This window comes from Schistocerca nitens, chromosome 3 (genome assembly GCF_023898315.1).
Source record: "Schistocerca nitens isolate TAMUIC-IGC-003100 chromosome 3, iqSchNite1.1, whole genome shotgun sequence".
Classification (NCBI taxonomy): Eukaryota; Metazoa; Arthropoda; class Insecta; order Orthoptera; family Acrididae; genus Schistocerca; species Schistocerca nitens.
In genome coordinates, this window is record NC_064616.1 from 69,673,351 (window position 1) to 69,687,500 (window position 14,150).

The 14,150-nt window shown below is 41.3% G+C and overlaps 1 protein-coding gene across 3 annotated transcripts in view; it reads left to right on the forward strand.

Annotated features, from left to right (window-relative positions):
* The window catches only part of LOC126248029 (sarcolemmal membrane-associated protein-like), a 330,102-nt gene that overhangs the window by 147,012 nt on the left and 168,940 nt on the right, over positions 1–14,150 (forward strand). For all 3 annotated transcript variants that reach the window (XR_007545401.1, XM_049948630.1, XM_049948631.1), the window contains exon 7: positions 13,690–13,857. Coding sequence is in view for 2 of the 3 variants with exons in the window: in XM_049948630.1 (XP_049804587.1) it covers positions 13,690–13,857 (168 nt within the window). In the remaining variant the exon portion in view is untranslated. The remainder of the gene's footprint in view (positions 1–13,689; positions 13,858–14,150) is intronic.

Here is a 14,150-nt window from a genome sequence, read left to right on the forward strand (position 1 = left end):
AAGACTGAAGCCAATAGCACAGGAAATACCAGGGACTGGCTGATGGTGGTGAGCACTGCGCGGGCAGGGCAGTGATGCTATAACCTTAGGCGGCACTGAGGGCTGCGATGAGCACAGGTGCTGCTGGAATGGCGTGGCAGGGACCTGGTGCAGAGGCTGCAGTGCATGCCATGTTGCACTGATGCAGGCTGGCTGGGAGGATGGCATTTGATAGGAGACAGGTCTCAAACCTCTTGCAGTCTCTCATCTGGACCCGGCTGCCACAGTGTCTTCTCCAGCTGCTGCTATGTGTTTAGCCCCCCTCGGCACCTATGGGACCCAGTGGAGCCTGCTGGTACCAGACAGGCAGTAGCAGGTGAAGAGGAAGCCGCAACAACTGGGTTCAGATGCAACGCTGATAGCGAAATGCTCTGGGAGTTTGTCAGATGCCTCACTGCAAGTGTTAGGAGCAGCTCAGGGCATTGAGCCAGCCTCAGAAGGAAAGCCAGTCATGGCTGCAGGCTCCTGGCAGAAGTGGTAATTAGCATTGGGTGCAGCTGGTGGAGGACAGCTACCAGGCAGACAGGGAGGTAGATGGCATGAATAGTGACCTGGAAGAATGAGATGTGCAGGGCCATCATTGAGAAAGGACAACCAGGCATTTGAAGGTGGTGTGACCAGGCACATCTGGGCCTTGTGACAAAACTTCCAGTGTTGGATAACAGGAGGTGCAAGGAAACAAGTGGTATCTTGGGTCAAATGGAGGAACTGTGGACCCAATGACTGGGAATACTGCAGAAGCAAAAGTTCTGGTGTGTAAGGAGCCACAGTAAACAGGCGCGCAAGGCCAACGACAAAAACACGAGAGGGGGTCTAACATCGACAGTAAGTAAAGAAGCGGACAGGCACGGCGAAATGGTGCAATCAGAAAAACATCAGAGCTAATGAATGAAGCTGAGCTAGTAAGAGACAGGGACAAGGCAAAAAAAAGTGAGAATAAGATATAAAATCACAATGTGAGGTGCAAAAGTGCACACAGTCAAATGCAAGCCAAAGGAAACGGGAACAGTTTCATTCAAATGTGGAACCGAACCATGAAAACAGCATGTGGTGCCACACAAACGAAAAGGAGGTGGCACCTGGTTGAGCATAAGACACTGGGAACAAAATTCCAGAGACAAGAGTCACGAAAAATTTATCCTCATCACCACTGTAGCATAGACTGGTGGCACTTCCAATGCCAGGTCAAGATGTCAAGGTCGGGACTAGAATTTGCACTGACCAGCGGCTACTGTGCTGTGTCCTATAAAGGCCATCCAGCAGAGGAATACTGGGAAGTTGTCTAGAGTCACATGACTTGCAGACACAAACTAGTGTGTTCTATATCCGGTGGATGTGGTGCCCTCCTAACTGCAGTGGCGGTCACATGCAAGACGAGCCACAGTTAATTCGCTGGTGTCTTGATGGGATGGCAACCCACAGCACTCTGTTGTGTATTGTGTGGCTGGTTCCTAAGGCACCAGCCATATGCCAAAGGTAGAATGACCACCAGAGTGCATTAGTGTTGTTTGAATTCAATGTTGTTACCAGGCATGGTAGCATGTATAATTTCAGATGTTGAGTGAACACATTGAAGGACACTGAGATGCTGCATAGTCATTTGAGGCAGCATTATGAGCACATGACTGTTTGAAAGGGGCCTCATTGTGGGTCTTCATTGACCAGTTGGCTGAATCTTACTATATCCAAATTTGTGGGGCATTTGAATGTGACAGTGACGCAATGTTGCACAGGAATGAGAGTGCAGGAATACTTGTAATCAAGCCTCCGGTTCACCGTGTCTGACCACCACGAGGGAAGATCACTGTACTGTGCATGAAGCACATCGTTATCCCTTCACATCTGCGGCTGCTATACAAGAACAAGTAATGGACTCCCTGTAACATTGTGTCATCCCACACTGCCGGCTGCTGTGGTTGAGCGGTTCTAGGTGTTTCAGTCCAGAACCACACTGCTGCTATGGTCGCAGGTTCGAATCCTGCCTCGGGCATGGATGTGTGTGATGTCCTTAGGTAGGTTAGGTTTAAGTAGTTCTAAGACTGATGACCTCAGATGTTAAGTCCCATAGTGCTTAGAGCCATTTGAACCATCCCACACCATTAGTTGGAGACTGGCAGTTCCTGAACTAGTGAATTATTGTGCAATGTGTAGTATGATATTAATGCCACAACACAAATGGACACATTTGGAGTGGTGCCATGACTGGAAAACGTGCCCGGCTGCTGATTAGTGTTGTGTTGTGTTGTATTCAATGATGAATTCCAATTCTCCATTACTGCAGATAACCATTGTTGGCAAGTATGGCTGCAACGTGGAACAAAGTCCAATTCTTCCAATGAATCTGAGAGGCACAATGGTGTTACTCCTGGTGTCATGGTGTGGGGAGCCTTTGGTTATGGCTTGTGGTGCAGTTGGTAGTTATTGAGAAGAAAGACAGCACAATGGTACATCAAGGACATCCTGCACCTTCGTGTTATGTCTTGTGCCATAGTATTGTCTCCAATAGAACACATGTGAGAGGGAGTGCTGACAAGTAATGCCTCCAAATTTTTTGTGTTAAAACTCTTAAAGCCTTTTAAACAGATCAGACATTATTAACATTGTACGTATTTGCTGCCCTCTGCCACTAGAGGGCTCTGAATTTTGGCATGTAACATGGCGATGTGTAATGTAATTACATCGGTGCATGAGAAAAAGTGTGCTGTAATAGTTGTGTCGAATTCAAAGTTTGTCCACTCGTGGAGCACTGTCTCCTTCAGCGTGACAATGCCACACCACACACTAGTGCTATGGCATATGCAACAATCTGATGCTTTGAGTTCGTGGTCACCTGCCATCCTGCATAGTGTCTCAACTTGGCCCCAGCTGATTTTCATCAGTTTCCAAAACTAAAGGAACATCTTACAGGACTTCACTTTGATAGTGGTGAAGCAGTGCAAGCAGTGTTGAGCTTGTGGCTCTTTCAATGAAGTCACATATTCCACAGTCACATATTCCACAGTCACAGTATCAACAAAGTGGTATCTTGTTCTTAGAAATGACTTCATTGCTGGGGTGACTATGTTGGAAAATAAATGTATGGAAATGAAGAATAAAGGTATAGAACATTAATAAAGCTTTATTTTAAAAGCTTTAAGAATTTTTACAGAAAATATTTGGAGGTATTACTTTTGACCATGCCCTTGTGCGACCAGCTCAGCTGTCAACTCCACCCCAGTGCCAGTAGCCACGGTATTAAGGACCAGTTAGAACAGTTTGGGCCAGTTTGCCTCAGAAGAGGATACAGCAGTTTTATGATACCCTTCCCAATCGAGTCAGGGCATGCGTACAGGCCGAAAGGGACCAAATTCATATTAATAAGTGGTCTCATACTGCTAAGGTCATTGTAAATTTGACTTTATTTTGTAATCAATTAAGTACCCTTGCAACCTGTAAAATTTCAACTTGTTTCCTCCTCCACTTCTGGGTGCTTCCGTATTTTGGCTGGGCAATGAAGTTTGTGAGCAGTTTCCTCTTAGGTGGTTTAGCAGTAGCAGTAGTAGTAGTAGTAGTAGTAGTAGTAGTACTTGTTGAAAGTTACAAATAGTTCAGAATCCAGAAATGTATACCATTCCTTATGAAGAGTGTCAGTCAACCTAGTTTTAGTCCCTCAGCCGGCCGCGGTGGTCTAGCGGTTCTGGCGCTGCAGTCCGGAACCGCGGGACTGCTACGGTCGCAGGTTCGAATCCTGCCTCGGGCATGGGTGTGTGTGATGTCCTTAGGTTAGTTAGGTTTAAGTAGTTCTAAGTTCTAGGGGACTTATGACCTAAGATGTTGAGTCCCATAGTGCTCAGAGCCATTTGAACCATTTTTTAGTCCCTCAGCTTGACTGTTGCCACTCAAGTTTTTGCAGGGCTTGGTCAGCTTTAATCCATACAACATTTCTTATAAGTGCATTATGAAGTTCTGGTATTTTATCAGTGTGAAATGAAATGTGCAGAATGAATAATTGTACAGAAATGTAGATGTAAGACATATATTCAATGCATCATCTGTGTTAATTTCTTGTATCAGTCTGTGATTGTACCTTATTGGCAGTCTGATGCTTTGTATCCTACCTTATACTTTTTTTCCTACTGTAGAATTTCATGATGTGACTTACCAAATGAAAGTGCTGGCAGGTCGACAGACACACAAACATACACACAAAATTCAAGCTTTCGCAACAAACTGTTGCCTCATCAGGAAAGAGGGAAGGAGAGGGAAAGACGAAAGGATGTGGGTTTTAAGGGAGAGGGTAAGGAGTCATTCCAATCCCGGGAGCGGAAAGACTTACCTTAGGGGGAAAAAAGGACGGGTACACACTCGCTCGCGCCCCCCCCCCCCCCCCACATATATATATACATTTGGTGTGTGTGTATATATATATATATATATATATATATATATATAATTTCAAAGGAGCTAGAGCGATTAAAATGACTTTGTGCATGTAATTGTTCTTAGTGTATTGCTTAAGCACACAAATGACATACAGCCTCACAATAACTGCTTATTTGCAACGGTGTTGTCTCTTTGGAAGATGTAAATACTTTCACTTTTATACATTTCTATAATATCCTGACTTGAAATGAATTGGTATAACAACTCCACATGTGCTTTATATTTGCTTTATTCAAGAGAAAGAGCTTCACAAATTGAGCAAGCCAGTAATGTGTCGGGCTGCTTCCAACCATTATGGAAGCAGTTATTCGACTTAACATTGATTGATATAGTTGTTGGATGTCCTGCTCAGAGGGTTGTGTCCAATTAATGTGTTAGATTATTAAAATCCCAAGATGGTTGGAGGGCCTTGCCCATAGTGTACTAAACATTCTCAGTTGGAGAGAGATCTGGCAACCTGGCTGGGCAAGGTAGGGCTTGTGTGGGCGGGCATTGTGTTGCTGAAATGTAAGCACAGGATGGCTTGCCATGGAGGGCAACAAAATGGGGTGTAGAATATAGTTGACCTTAAGCTGTACTGTAAGGATACTGCAGATGACAACCAAAGGACATCCAACAACCCTATAAATCCATGCCAAGCCAAATAACTGCTTGCATAAGGTCCAGAGGTGGATCAAATTGTAATTGACTTGCTCAATTTGTGAAGCTCTTTCTCTTGAATAAATCGTCCATTTTTTCTGTAGTTTAACATTTGCAATGGCTTCCTTTGTCAGTAGTTTAGCATCACTGAGTGTAAATTTCTTGTTGTTTTTAGCGACATTATTTTCCACCTAGGCTTGATACAGAGGAAACCTGATTAAACTATGTGCTTTAGCCAGTTCGTCAACCTGGTAGTTTAGTTTCTGGCTTGTAAAGCACTAAAAGTCCCATTAACTCCACTTTTTACATGCTAGTTTCAACCTAAACCAATGGAACATTTCTTTGTCCCCAGAATAAAATATCCACTTTCTTCACTGCATTGTTGGAGCTTTATACGTCACATTGGAGTGGTGTGGCACATTGCCCATTACTGTTATGGAATTGGAAAGAATATTTAGCAGCAGAACATTATCTTCACAGCCAGTGAACATGTTGTTGGATGACCATATTTATCAGACTTGTTACAATGTTGTTATTAATGCAATGTCAACAAAAAACATTTATTCACAATACTTGCATATTGCAGTCTATGCCAAACCCCAGAAAATACTTTACAACGAGAGCTAATGAACATAGGTGCATTTAATGTGTGACACCACGCTGTACTATTTATGCATGGTGTGGCAACAAGGGTGCTTTAACAACTGAACAGCTGGTGGTGTGGTTGAGAAACCCGGCTTGCCATTGGTGTTACCTGGGCAACAGTCACATCCCATCCAGTGAGATAATTGTCAAAAGTTGCAACTCATTTTAAACACACTATAGCTACACCAGCTTCTTCTTCCATACCCAAAATGAGCTTGATCAATCTCTATGGATCCCAAATGTCAGTATTAATACAGTCATATAATACCCAAGTAAATCTGCATTTATTTGACTGCCAAGACCACTTCTTCTATCTCTGACTAGGGACAACAACAGCCTCATAGATTCCATGAGTTCCCAGCAGTTCCTGAAATTTTTAAGGTTCATCCATTTTCTCTGATCACTGCTGTTTCTACAGTTTCTCTGTCATCTTGCCACACCCATGGGCCTCTATGCTAGTGTAGCCTTCTGTGCCCCTAAAAGTACTACTCTACAATGTGCTGTATTCTGATCAAAGCGCAAGTAACTCTCACTGTATTTAACAGAAAAGTTTTCTTGATGTCAAGGAAAATTGTCCCATCAAATTCAGGACAGCAACAAAATTGGATTCTCATTGTTAACGACTGTATACAAATGGAGGTATCCAGCTTGCCTATGAATCTCAGCTCATAGCCTGTAGCTTATTAGCCTGAGATAAAGGGGTTGGAGGGGAAATTTAAGATGAATAAACTTCAGAAATAAATCTTTTACAAGTTTTTGGGAGGATGAAGGAAGTAGCAGTAGAGGACAAGAAAGAGGTGAATTTAAAATAACAAAAATAGTCTCCACAGAAGATCCTCATAAATTTATTGCTTTTTAAGTATGTAGGCAGAGAGCAAATGATATAGAAGTGTAATATTTAAAAAGAATGTTTTAAAAGAATGTTATTTCAATTAAAAAGGTAATTAATAGGAAAACTCATTCATCTAAGCACTTCTGCTTCTCTCACAGAAATTAAACTCCAGCAGAAAACCTCTTGTTGTAGTTGCTACATATTCTTCACAATGTCTTGTAGCTTGCGACCATTAAATCACTCTCTGACCATCACCTGCCAGTCAGTGAAAATTGTTTTCCCACACCTCTTTCAGGTAGAGCTCTACAAATTCCAACTGATATAAAACATTTTCCTCTCTAAGTTTCTGTTTAACAACAGATCTTTGTTGTGTGTGGAGCCCAGTTTCCCTCAGACTTAAGTGAGCTGTGACATTATAGCCAAGAAAGTTGGTCTCTCACTGTAACTGCTTTGTGTTTAGCGAGATAAACTGTTGGCTCTTACGCACAAGCTCTCTGTCCTTCTGGTGTGCACCAAGTCTCTTCCTGACTGAGGCAGGAACTCTGTTGGTAATGCCTCTTTCAGCATAATTCCTCCAACAACTTTTTGCAGTAGTAGATATCATATCATACCTCCTGCCAGCATCTCTAACCTGCCTTCTTCAATCAGAGTGACAACACTCTTGTATTAAATGGTCTCAGTGAGCAATGGCATCTGACTGTCCACAATGTGATTTTTGCTTGCTGTTCTTATACTGGTGTGTGGGGAGAAATTAAACATATTTCCGTCAAAAGGAACAGTAGCTGTGTCAGCCTGAGGAAGACCTGTTCAAAGATTCTTGCTGATTTGTCTGCCCTTAAGCCATTGTGGCTCTCCAGCTAGTGGAGTCTGAGTGGGCCAGGACATTAAGATGCTTTCTCAGAGATCCTGCTTGTGAAACTGAAGATTTTGTCTTGTGTTTGTGCTCGTCCCTGTGTGTATTCCTGAATAAAAATTTTTGTGAACTATTTTGTAAGAAACTTGCTTGAATTCATCAAATGCTTGATAGCTGTACTCTAAAGTTGTTAAATACCAGCAGTAAGCTTCTATAACTGGTATGTGTCTGTGGCCAGTTTCTTTACGACATACATGTGTAAATAAAAAGTATGTTTGGCTGACCTCCTGTTGCAAATAGAACTAAAATGGTAAGATGTAGATTACTGGTTTGAATCTATTCCAAGGCATGGTAATTTTTGTGCAGGGTCTGTGTTATCTTTTTGTGTACTCAGTGAGTGGTGGTGGTGGTTGTAAAACACAGTGAAAGGTTGTTTGGCCTAATTTTCAAATGCTAATTTTGAGAATATGAACCATTGTAACGTGTGTGCCTAACACTGAATTCCTAAACAAAAGTAAAAAGAATCGTATATATATATATATATATATATATATATATATATATATATATATATATAAGAGGGAAACATTCCACGCGGGAAAAATATATTTAAAAACAAAGATGATGTGACTTACCATACGAAAGCGCTGGCAGGTCGATAGAAACACAAACAGACACATACATACATACAAAATTCAAGCTTTCGCAACAAACTGTTGCCTCATCAGGAAAGAGGGAAGGAGAGGGAAAGACGAAAGGAGGTGGGTTTTAAGGGAGAGAGTAAGGAGTCATTCCAATCCCGGGAGCGGAAAGACTTACCTTAGGGGGGGAAAAAAGGACGGGCACACACACACACACACACACACACACACACACACACACACACACACACACACACACACACACACACAGACATATGTGTGGATGGATGTGTGTGTGTGTGTGTGTGTGTGTGTGTGTGTGTGTGTGTGTGTGTGTACCCGTCCTTTTTTCCCCCTAAGGTAAGTCTTTCTGCTCCCGGGATTGGAATGACTCCTTACTCTCTCCCTTAAAACCCACTTCCTTTCGTCTTTCCCTCTCCTTCCCTCTTTCCTGATGAGGCAACAGTTTGTTGCGAAAGCTTGAATTTTGTGTGTATGTATGTGTCTGTTTGTGTTTCTATCGACCTGCCAGCGCTTTCGTATGGTAAGTCACATAATCTTATGTGACTTACCAAATGAAAGTGCTGGCAGGTCGACAGACACACAAACATACACACAAAATTCAAGCTTTCGCAACAAAATGTTGCCTCATCAGGAAAGAGGGAAGGAGAGGGAAAGACGAAAGGATGTGGGTTTTAAGGGAAAGGGTAAGGAGTCATTCCAATCCCGGGAGCGGAAAGACTTACCTTAGGGGGAAAAAAGGACGGGTATACACTCGCGCGCACACACACACATATCCATCCACACATATATATATATATCTAAAAACAAAGATAATGTGACTTACCAAATGAAAGTGCTGGCAGGTCGACAGACACACAAACAAACACAAACATACACACAAAATTCAAGCTTTCGCAACAAACTGTTGCCTCATCAGGAAAGTGGGAAGGAGAGGGAAAGACGAAAGGATGTGCGTTTTAAGGGAGAGGGTAAGGAGTCATTCCAATCCCGGGAGCGGAAAGACTTACCTTAGGCGGAAAAAAGGACGGGTATACACTCGTGCGCGCGCGCGCACACACACACAGGCATGTATTACGTCCAGTGCTCATGTCTGGCAATGAACCCCTAACATTCTAAGGTCCCAGCCAGCACACAGGTGGATATTTATTCCACAGGCAGCTTCCACTCCCATAGCCATCATTGATGTGACTTGCTCAGCCTTTGGCAGTAAATATTACTGCCACGTAATTGCTGTTGTGTAGATCCAGGATACCTGAAAGCTCATAAATGTGCCAGATATGTGATGAACATGTATGGCAAGTCATGTTATCTGCATACTGCAGATGTTTCCTGAATCTTGTGCAGCTGCAGCTAGGCTCACATTGGAGGACAGGCCATGTGATTCAACATCATCAGCATGATGAGAGGTAAATAAATATCAGATCAATATGCTACATCTGATGTAAGTCATAAACCTCTTTGACAACACACTAGTTATGGTCAGCCGTCCACAATCAGCACCACAAGTGTAATACAGTTAACTGGAGGTAAATGATTAAAGTCTGATTTAAAGTAGTTGTCACTTGACGTTTGCGTTGGGAAGTTGCGGCGTTGTCACGTCAAGCACTGGTTGGAGGCAGCCGCCTCAGCGCATCGCTACCCCCAGCGATAGAAAATAGTTTTAAAGCCTGTATCTTCTACAAAAAGTAAGTAAAAAATTTCAGACCCACATATGATGTATATCTCTACAATGTCTCTCAATCTGTCGAATATATATTCTTAATTTTAATTAGGACAAGAGTTACGTTAATTTGTTTGAAACCATTTGAATTCTCGGTTTTGCAAACAGCTTGTAACTTATCACGTCATTACTGAAACTATTGGTGTCACAGCAAAATATTTTTTTCCATTCATTACTAAAATAATGCATTCGGCAAAGAATCCTTAAACGTTTTTGTTGTGCATTACGTTTCCTGTACATAAATTTCTGAAAACAGCATTTTTAAGCCATCCTATCAGTACTGAACTCCAAACAAGTATGACATTTAAAATGTCTATCTCCTATAAATATTATGTAAATATTTTGAAATTTACGTACAGTATTGGTCTCGGTGGTATCTATAAGCATATCAAATATCTTTTCTTAATTTTAATTAGGCCCATTGTTACATTAACTATTGAAGTGTGAGAAGTTTTCGCGCCCGGAAAAGTTTTCTTCTTTAGATTGCAAATCTTGAAAACTATTACACACATTGAATAACATCTTGGTGTAAATACAAAATGAAATAGAATTAAAATTCAGTCTAACTTACCGTAAGGAGATGACGAGAGCTGGCCAAACAGTATTTCTTAGTCTCACAACAAGAATAAGAATGAATTGAAATAAATTCACAAACACAATATTTAATGGCAGTAAGTATGCTACACACTAATCAGGCAGTGCGAAAACACCGCTTAATTCAGAGTCAGAGTCAGTGGAACTATCCGTGTCGCTGTTCGTATTGACAGATATAATCAAGTCTTCGACACTTTGTTGTAAGAAACCATCATTGTTCCATGCGCCCTGTATCACTCCTTTCACATGATGCACTACCTTCTGCCAGTCTTCCGATGTCACAATTTCAACTGCCTCTTTCAAAAGGCATTCCACTTCCGTTAATGTGAATTTCGTATTTTCTGCCATTTATGCCGTTTAACCTGAGCCCAAATGAGCTCTATTGCGTTGAAATGGCAATGGTAAGGAGGCAATCTGAGCGCTTTATGCCCGTATTTTTTTGCTACTTCATCCACAATGTAAATCGGGTTCTTTGGCTTGTGTTGCAATACAAGTTCTAATAATTCTGCCCTTGTCAAATTACTGTCGTACTGTACCTTATGTTTCTGTAACCAGCTAACAATTTCGTTTTTCCTCGTTGCCTTTGTGGGTGCTTTATCTTGTATTACTGAGTGATAAGGAGCATTATCCATAACAGTGATAGTTTTTTTGTTAAGTTCTGGAGCTCACAGTCTTCAAACCATTTCACAAAAGTATTGTGGTTCATCTCTTCATGGTAGTTGGAGGTCTTATTTGAACTGAATAGCAGCAGACAATTTGGAATGAAACCTTTTGAATTTCCGGTATGTGCTACAATTATCCTTTTTCCTCTGCCCATCGGAGCTGCCATACTACCGCTGATGGTACAGTCTGTCCAGCCTTTTTTTAAACTGTGTCCTGCATTCACCCACGTTTCATCAAGCCAAACGATATCATCAAAATTTGTCCCCACTAATTCTCTAAGAAAGCGGCATTGCCAGGCTGCAATATCTTGGCATTCCATTTGTAACTTTCGGCCAGAGATGGATTTATAGCAGAATCCTAACATTTTCATGACTCGTAACAAAGACGATTTACTACCCTGAAACAGGTCAGCCGCTGTGAGCGTAGCATGTAGTTTTTTGAGTATTGGATACTCCTTCCTCGGATAAAATGCGTATATTTGACGACAAATGGCATCTTCCTGAAAAGAGTCAAGTTTTGTGACCCTCTTCTCTAGTTGCCTCTTTTTCCCAGGTGTCTCCAATTTAGATGATTCACTTGAGTCTTCTTTCATGAATTTCTCCTTGCAGATTCTTATTCGTGATCATTCGCTAACTTGTAGAGCAGCTGCAGTTCGCTTCACCACCTTATCCAAAGGAACGAGAGGCCTTCCTGCATCTCTCTCTCTCTCTCTCTCTCTCTCTCTCTCTCTCTCTCAAAATACTCCCTTAAGGACCACACGTATGCACGCGCCTGACTGCGTATAACGACGCCATATCCGCCACTTTTTGGAGGTCCCCGAGGAGTGTGCAGCCTCGGCCTCCCTCTGTTGCGACTGCTTTCATCAGACATCATAAACACGTGAAGCTACAAGTCACTCAAATCTCTCACCCACATGTCTATAACTGTTCGCTGAGGACTGGCTGGCACAATGCCTTAATCTGCTCAGCAGAACGAAGTGACGACGCAATGGCAGCTGACAGTGCCGGCTGCCATTGGTTTATTGGTGGCGGGAGCCCTGCAGCCCGTTGCCTGTCAAGTGACAACTAGTTTAAATAATAGTATAGAGTCCAACCCAGGATATGAGTAATGAAATCCAGTGGTGTGTTCATTTTTCTATGTTTATTTGTTATGTTTGTTACTGGCAGTTACTGTCCCGTGATTGTTCAAAGGCCCCTCCCAACTTTCCCTACTGCTCTGTGCCTGGCATCCTGTGCAAACATTTTAATCATGGGATTGGAAAGTGAAATAATGGTGTGGCACATGTGACAGAAGAAATTTGCAGATATGTAATGGTGCATTGGAATACAAAGTTTTGCTCAACTAGACCAGTGACACTGAATCATGATTTTTAATGTTTTCATTCTTGTAACATGATGTTTGGTTTGCATTTAACAAACTATACCATACTCAAAACTCTTTAATTGCAGTTACCTCATTACTTAATATGTGAAGATCGGAGTTCAAATGCCTCTGTAAAGGTTTGAATTGTGAGCATAATTTAGTTGTAGAAGTCGATAACAAACTTCGTGTAGTACAGTTAATATTTCCTGACAAGGAAGTGAGCAATTAACATTATGTTACTAATACCATAAAACTGCCCATTCACGAGAACTTCAATGGTTGTTTATAGGTGTAAAAGTATGCACAGTTTCCTTTCTCATTCACTGTTGATCGTAGTATACTACCATAACGCTTAGGGGTGTGTATAAACTATTAGGTATACTTGTATGAATTTGTAATATTTCTTACAGTGAATTCATTTTTGGCTCTATCATTTCAGAATAACACTCCAAAAATTGCTTTTGTGGTTGGATACTTTCTCTGACATAAGGGAACGTAAGCTATTTGAAGAAAAATATTTGAATTAATATGAAGCCAACATGCACTAAGGCGAGCTATTTCTACTCTCGTACACAATTTCATAATTTGTGTAATTATGGCGCGAAATTGTGCTGTCTTTTCATTCTAGTGAATTAGTACAGACAATAAAAAGAATGGAAACTTGTAGCTTCAAACTCTGTGCATTCAGATTAGCACTCCACTCGTCCAACCATTACGCCAAGAGAGATAAACTTCAGAGCACTCTCTGTAATGACTTGAGTCTGTATTTGTCATCAAAGGTAATTTTGTGGCTTTTATCTTCATTCTAAAACATGAGGTTATCATTTCATGTTGCAGAAAATGAATATGAGAAATTTTAGGGAAAAAAGGGTTGATAAAATTGGTCTTCCATTTTAAATGAAGCCTGAATGGTTAATAGTGAGCCCTTACAAGTGTATTATTAAAACTTATATAGCTTTCGTGCCTCATAGTTGCTGGTATCCAGATGCTGTTGCTATGATTTGAACATTCAGCCAGTTCCATAATCTTTGCTGTAAAGTACGCAACCTGCAACACACTGAGCATAAGTGAATACAGAGTGAGCACTAGAGATCTCACATTTTCTCAGTCAGTAGCACAAGTATCAGTGACTAAGAAATACTATTGACATAAGAATCTGAGTTGTAGTTAGTGGAATTGATAAGGAAACCTTCATTCACCTGGAACACCATAATGATGAAAATATCACAATATTTTGTTCTATTTTTATTTGCAGGATGCTTTGCAACGTGAACAGTTGCTTGAAAACAAACTTGCCACTATGCAGAGGCTCATGGAGACAACGCGACAAGCATCAGACAGAAGCTGGAGAGCATTGATTGATGAAGACAGGTTACTCTCACGTGTGGAAATACTGGAGAGCCAGTTGCTTGTATACTCAAAGGTAGACTTTATTACAAATCCATGTGGCTGAAGAATTTTCTTCCTCAAAGAGAGCTCACAGTACTGTAAATTTCCAGTAATAATGTTTGCAAAGCCAACTAGAAGTAGATACTAAGTAATGAACTGCAGTAGCTGACTGTAATTATATCTAGGATAAACAATGATGCTGATAGTAGTATGAATTGGTAGTAATAATTCTTTAACTTCATCAGAACCTTCTCCTCTGAGAAACATTGCAACAGGAGAACAGCGAGAAGAAGAAACTAGTAGGGTGACAAAAAATTCAAATCAGTT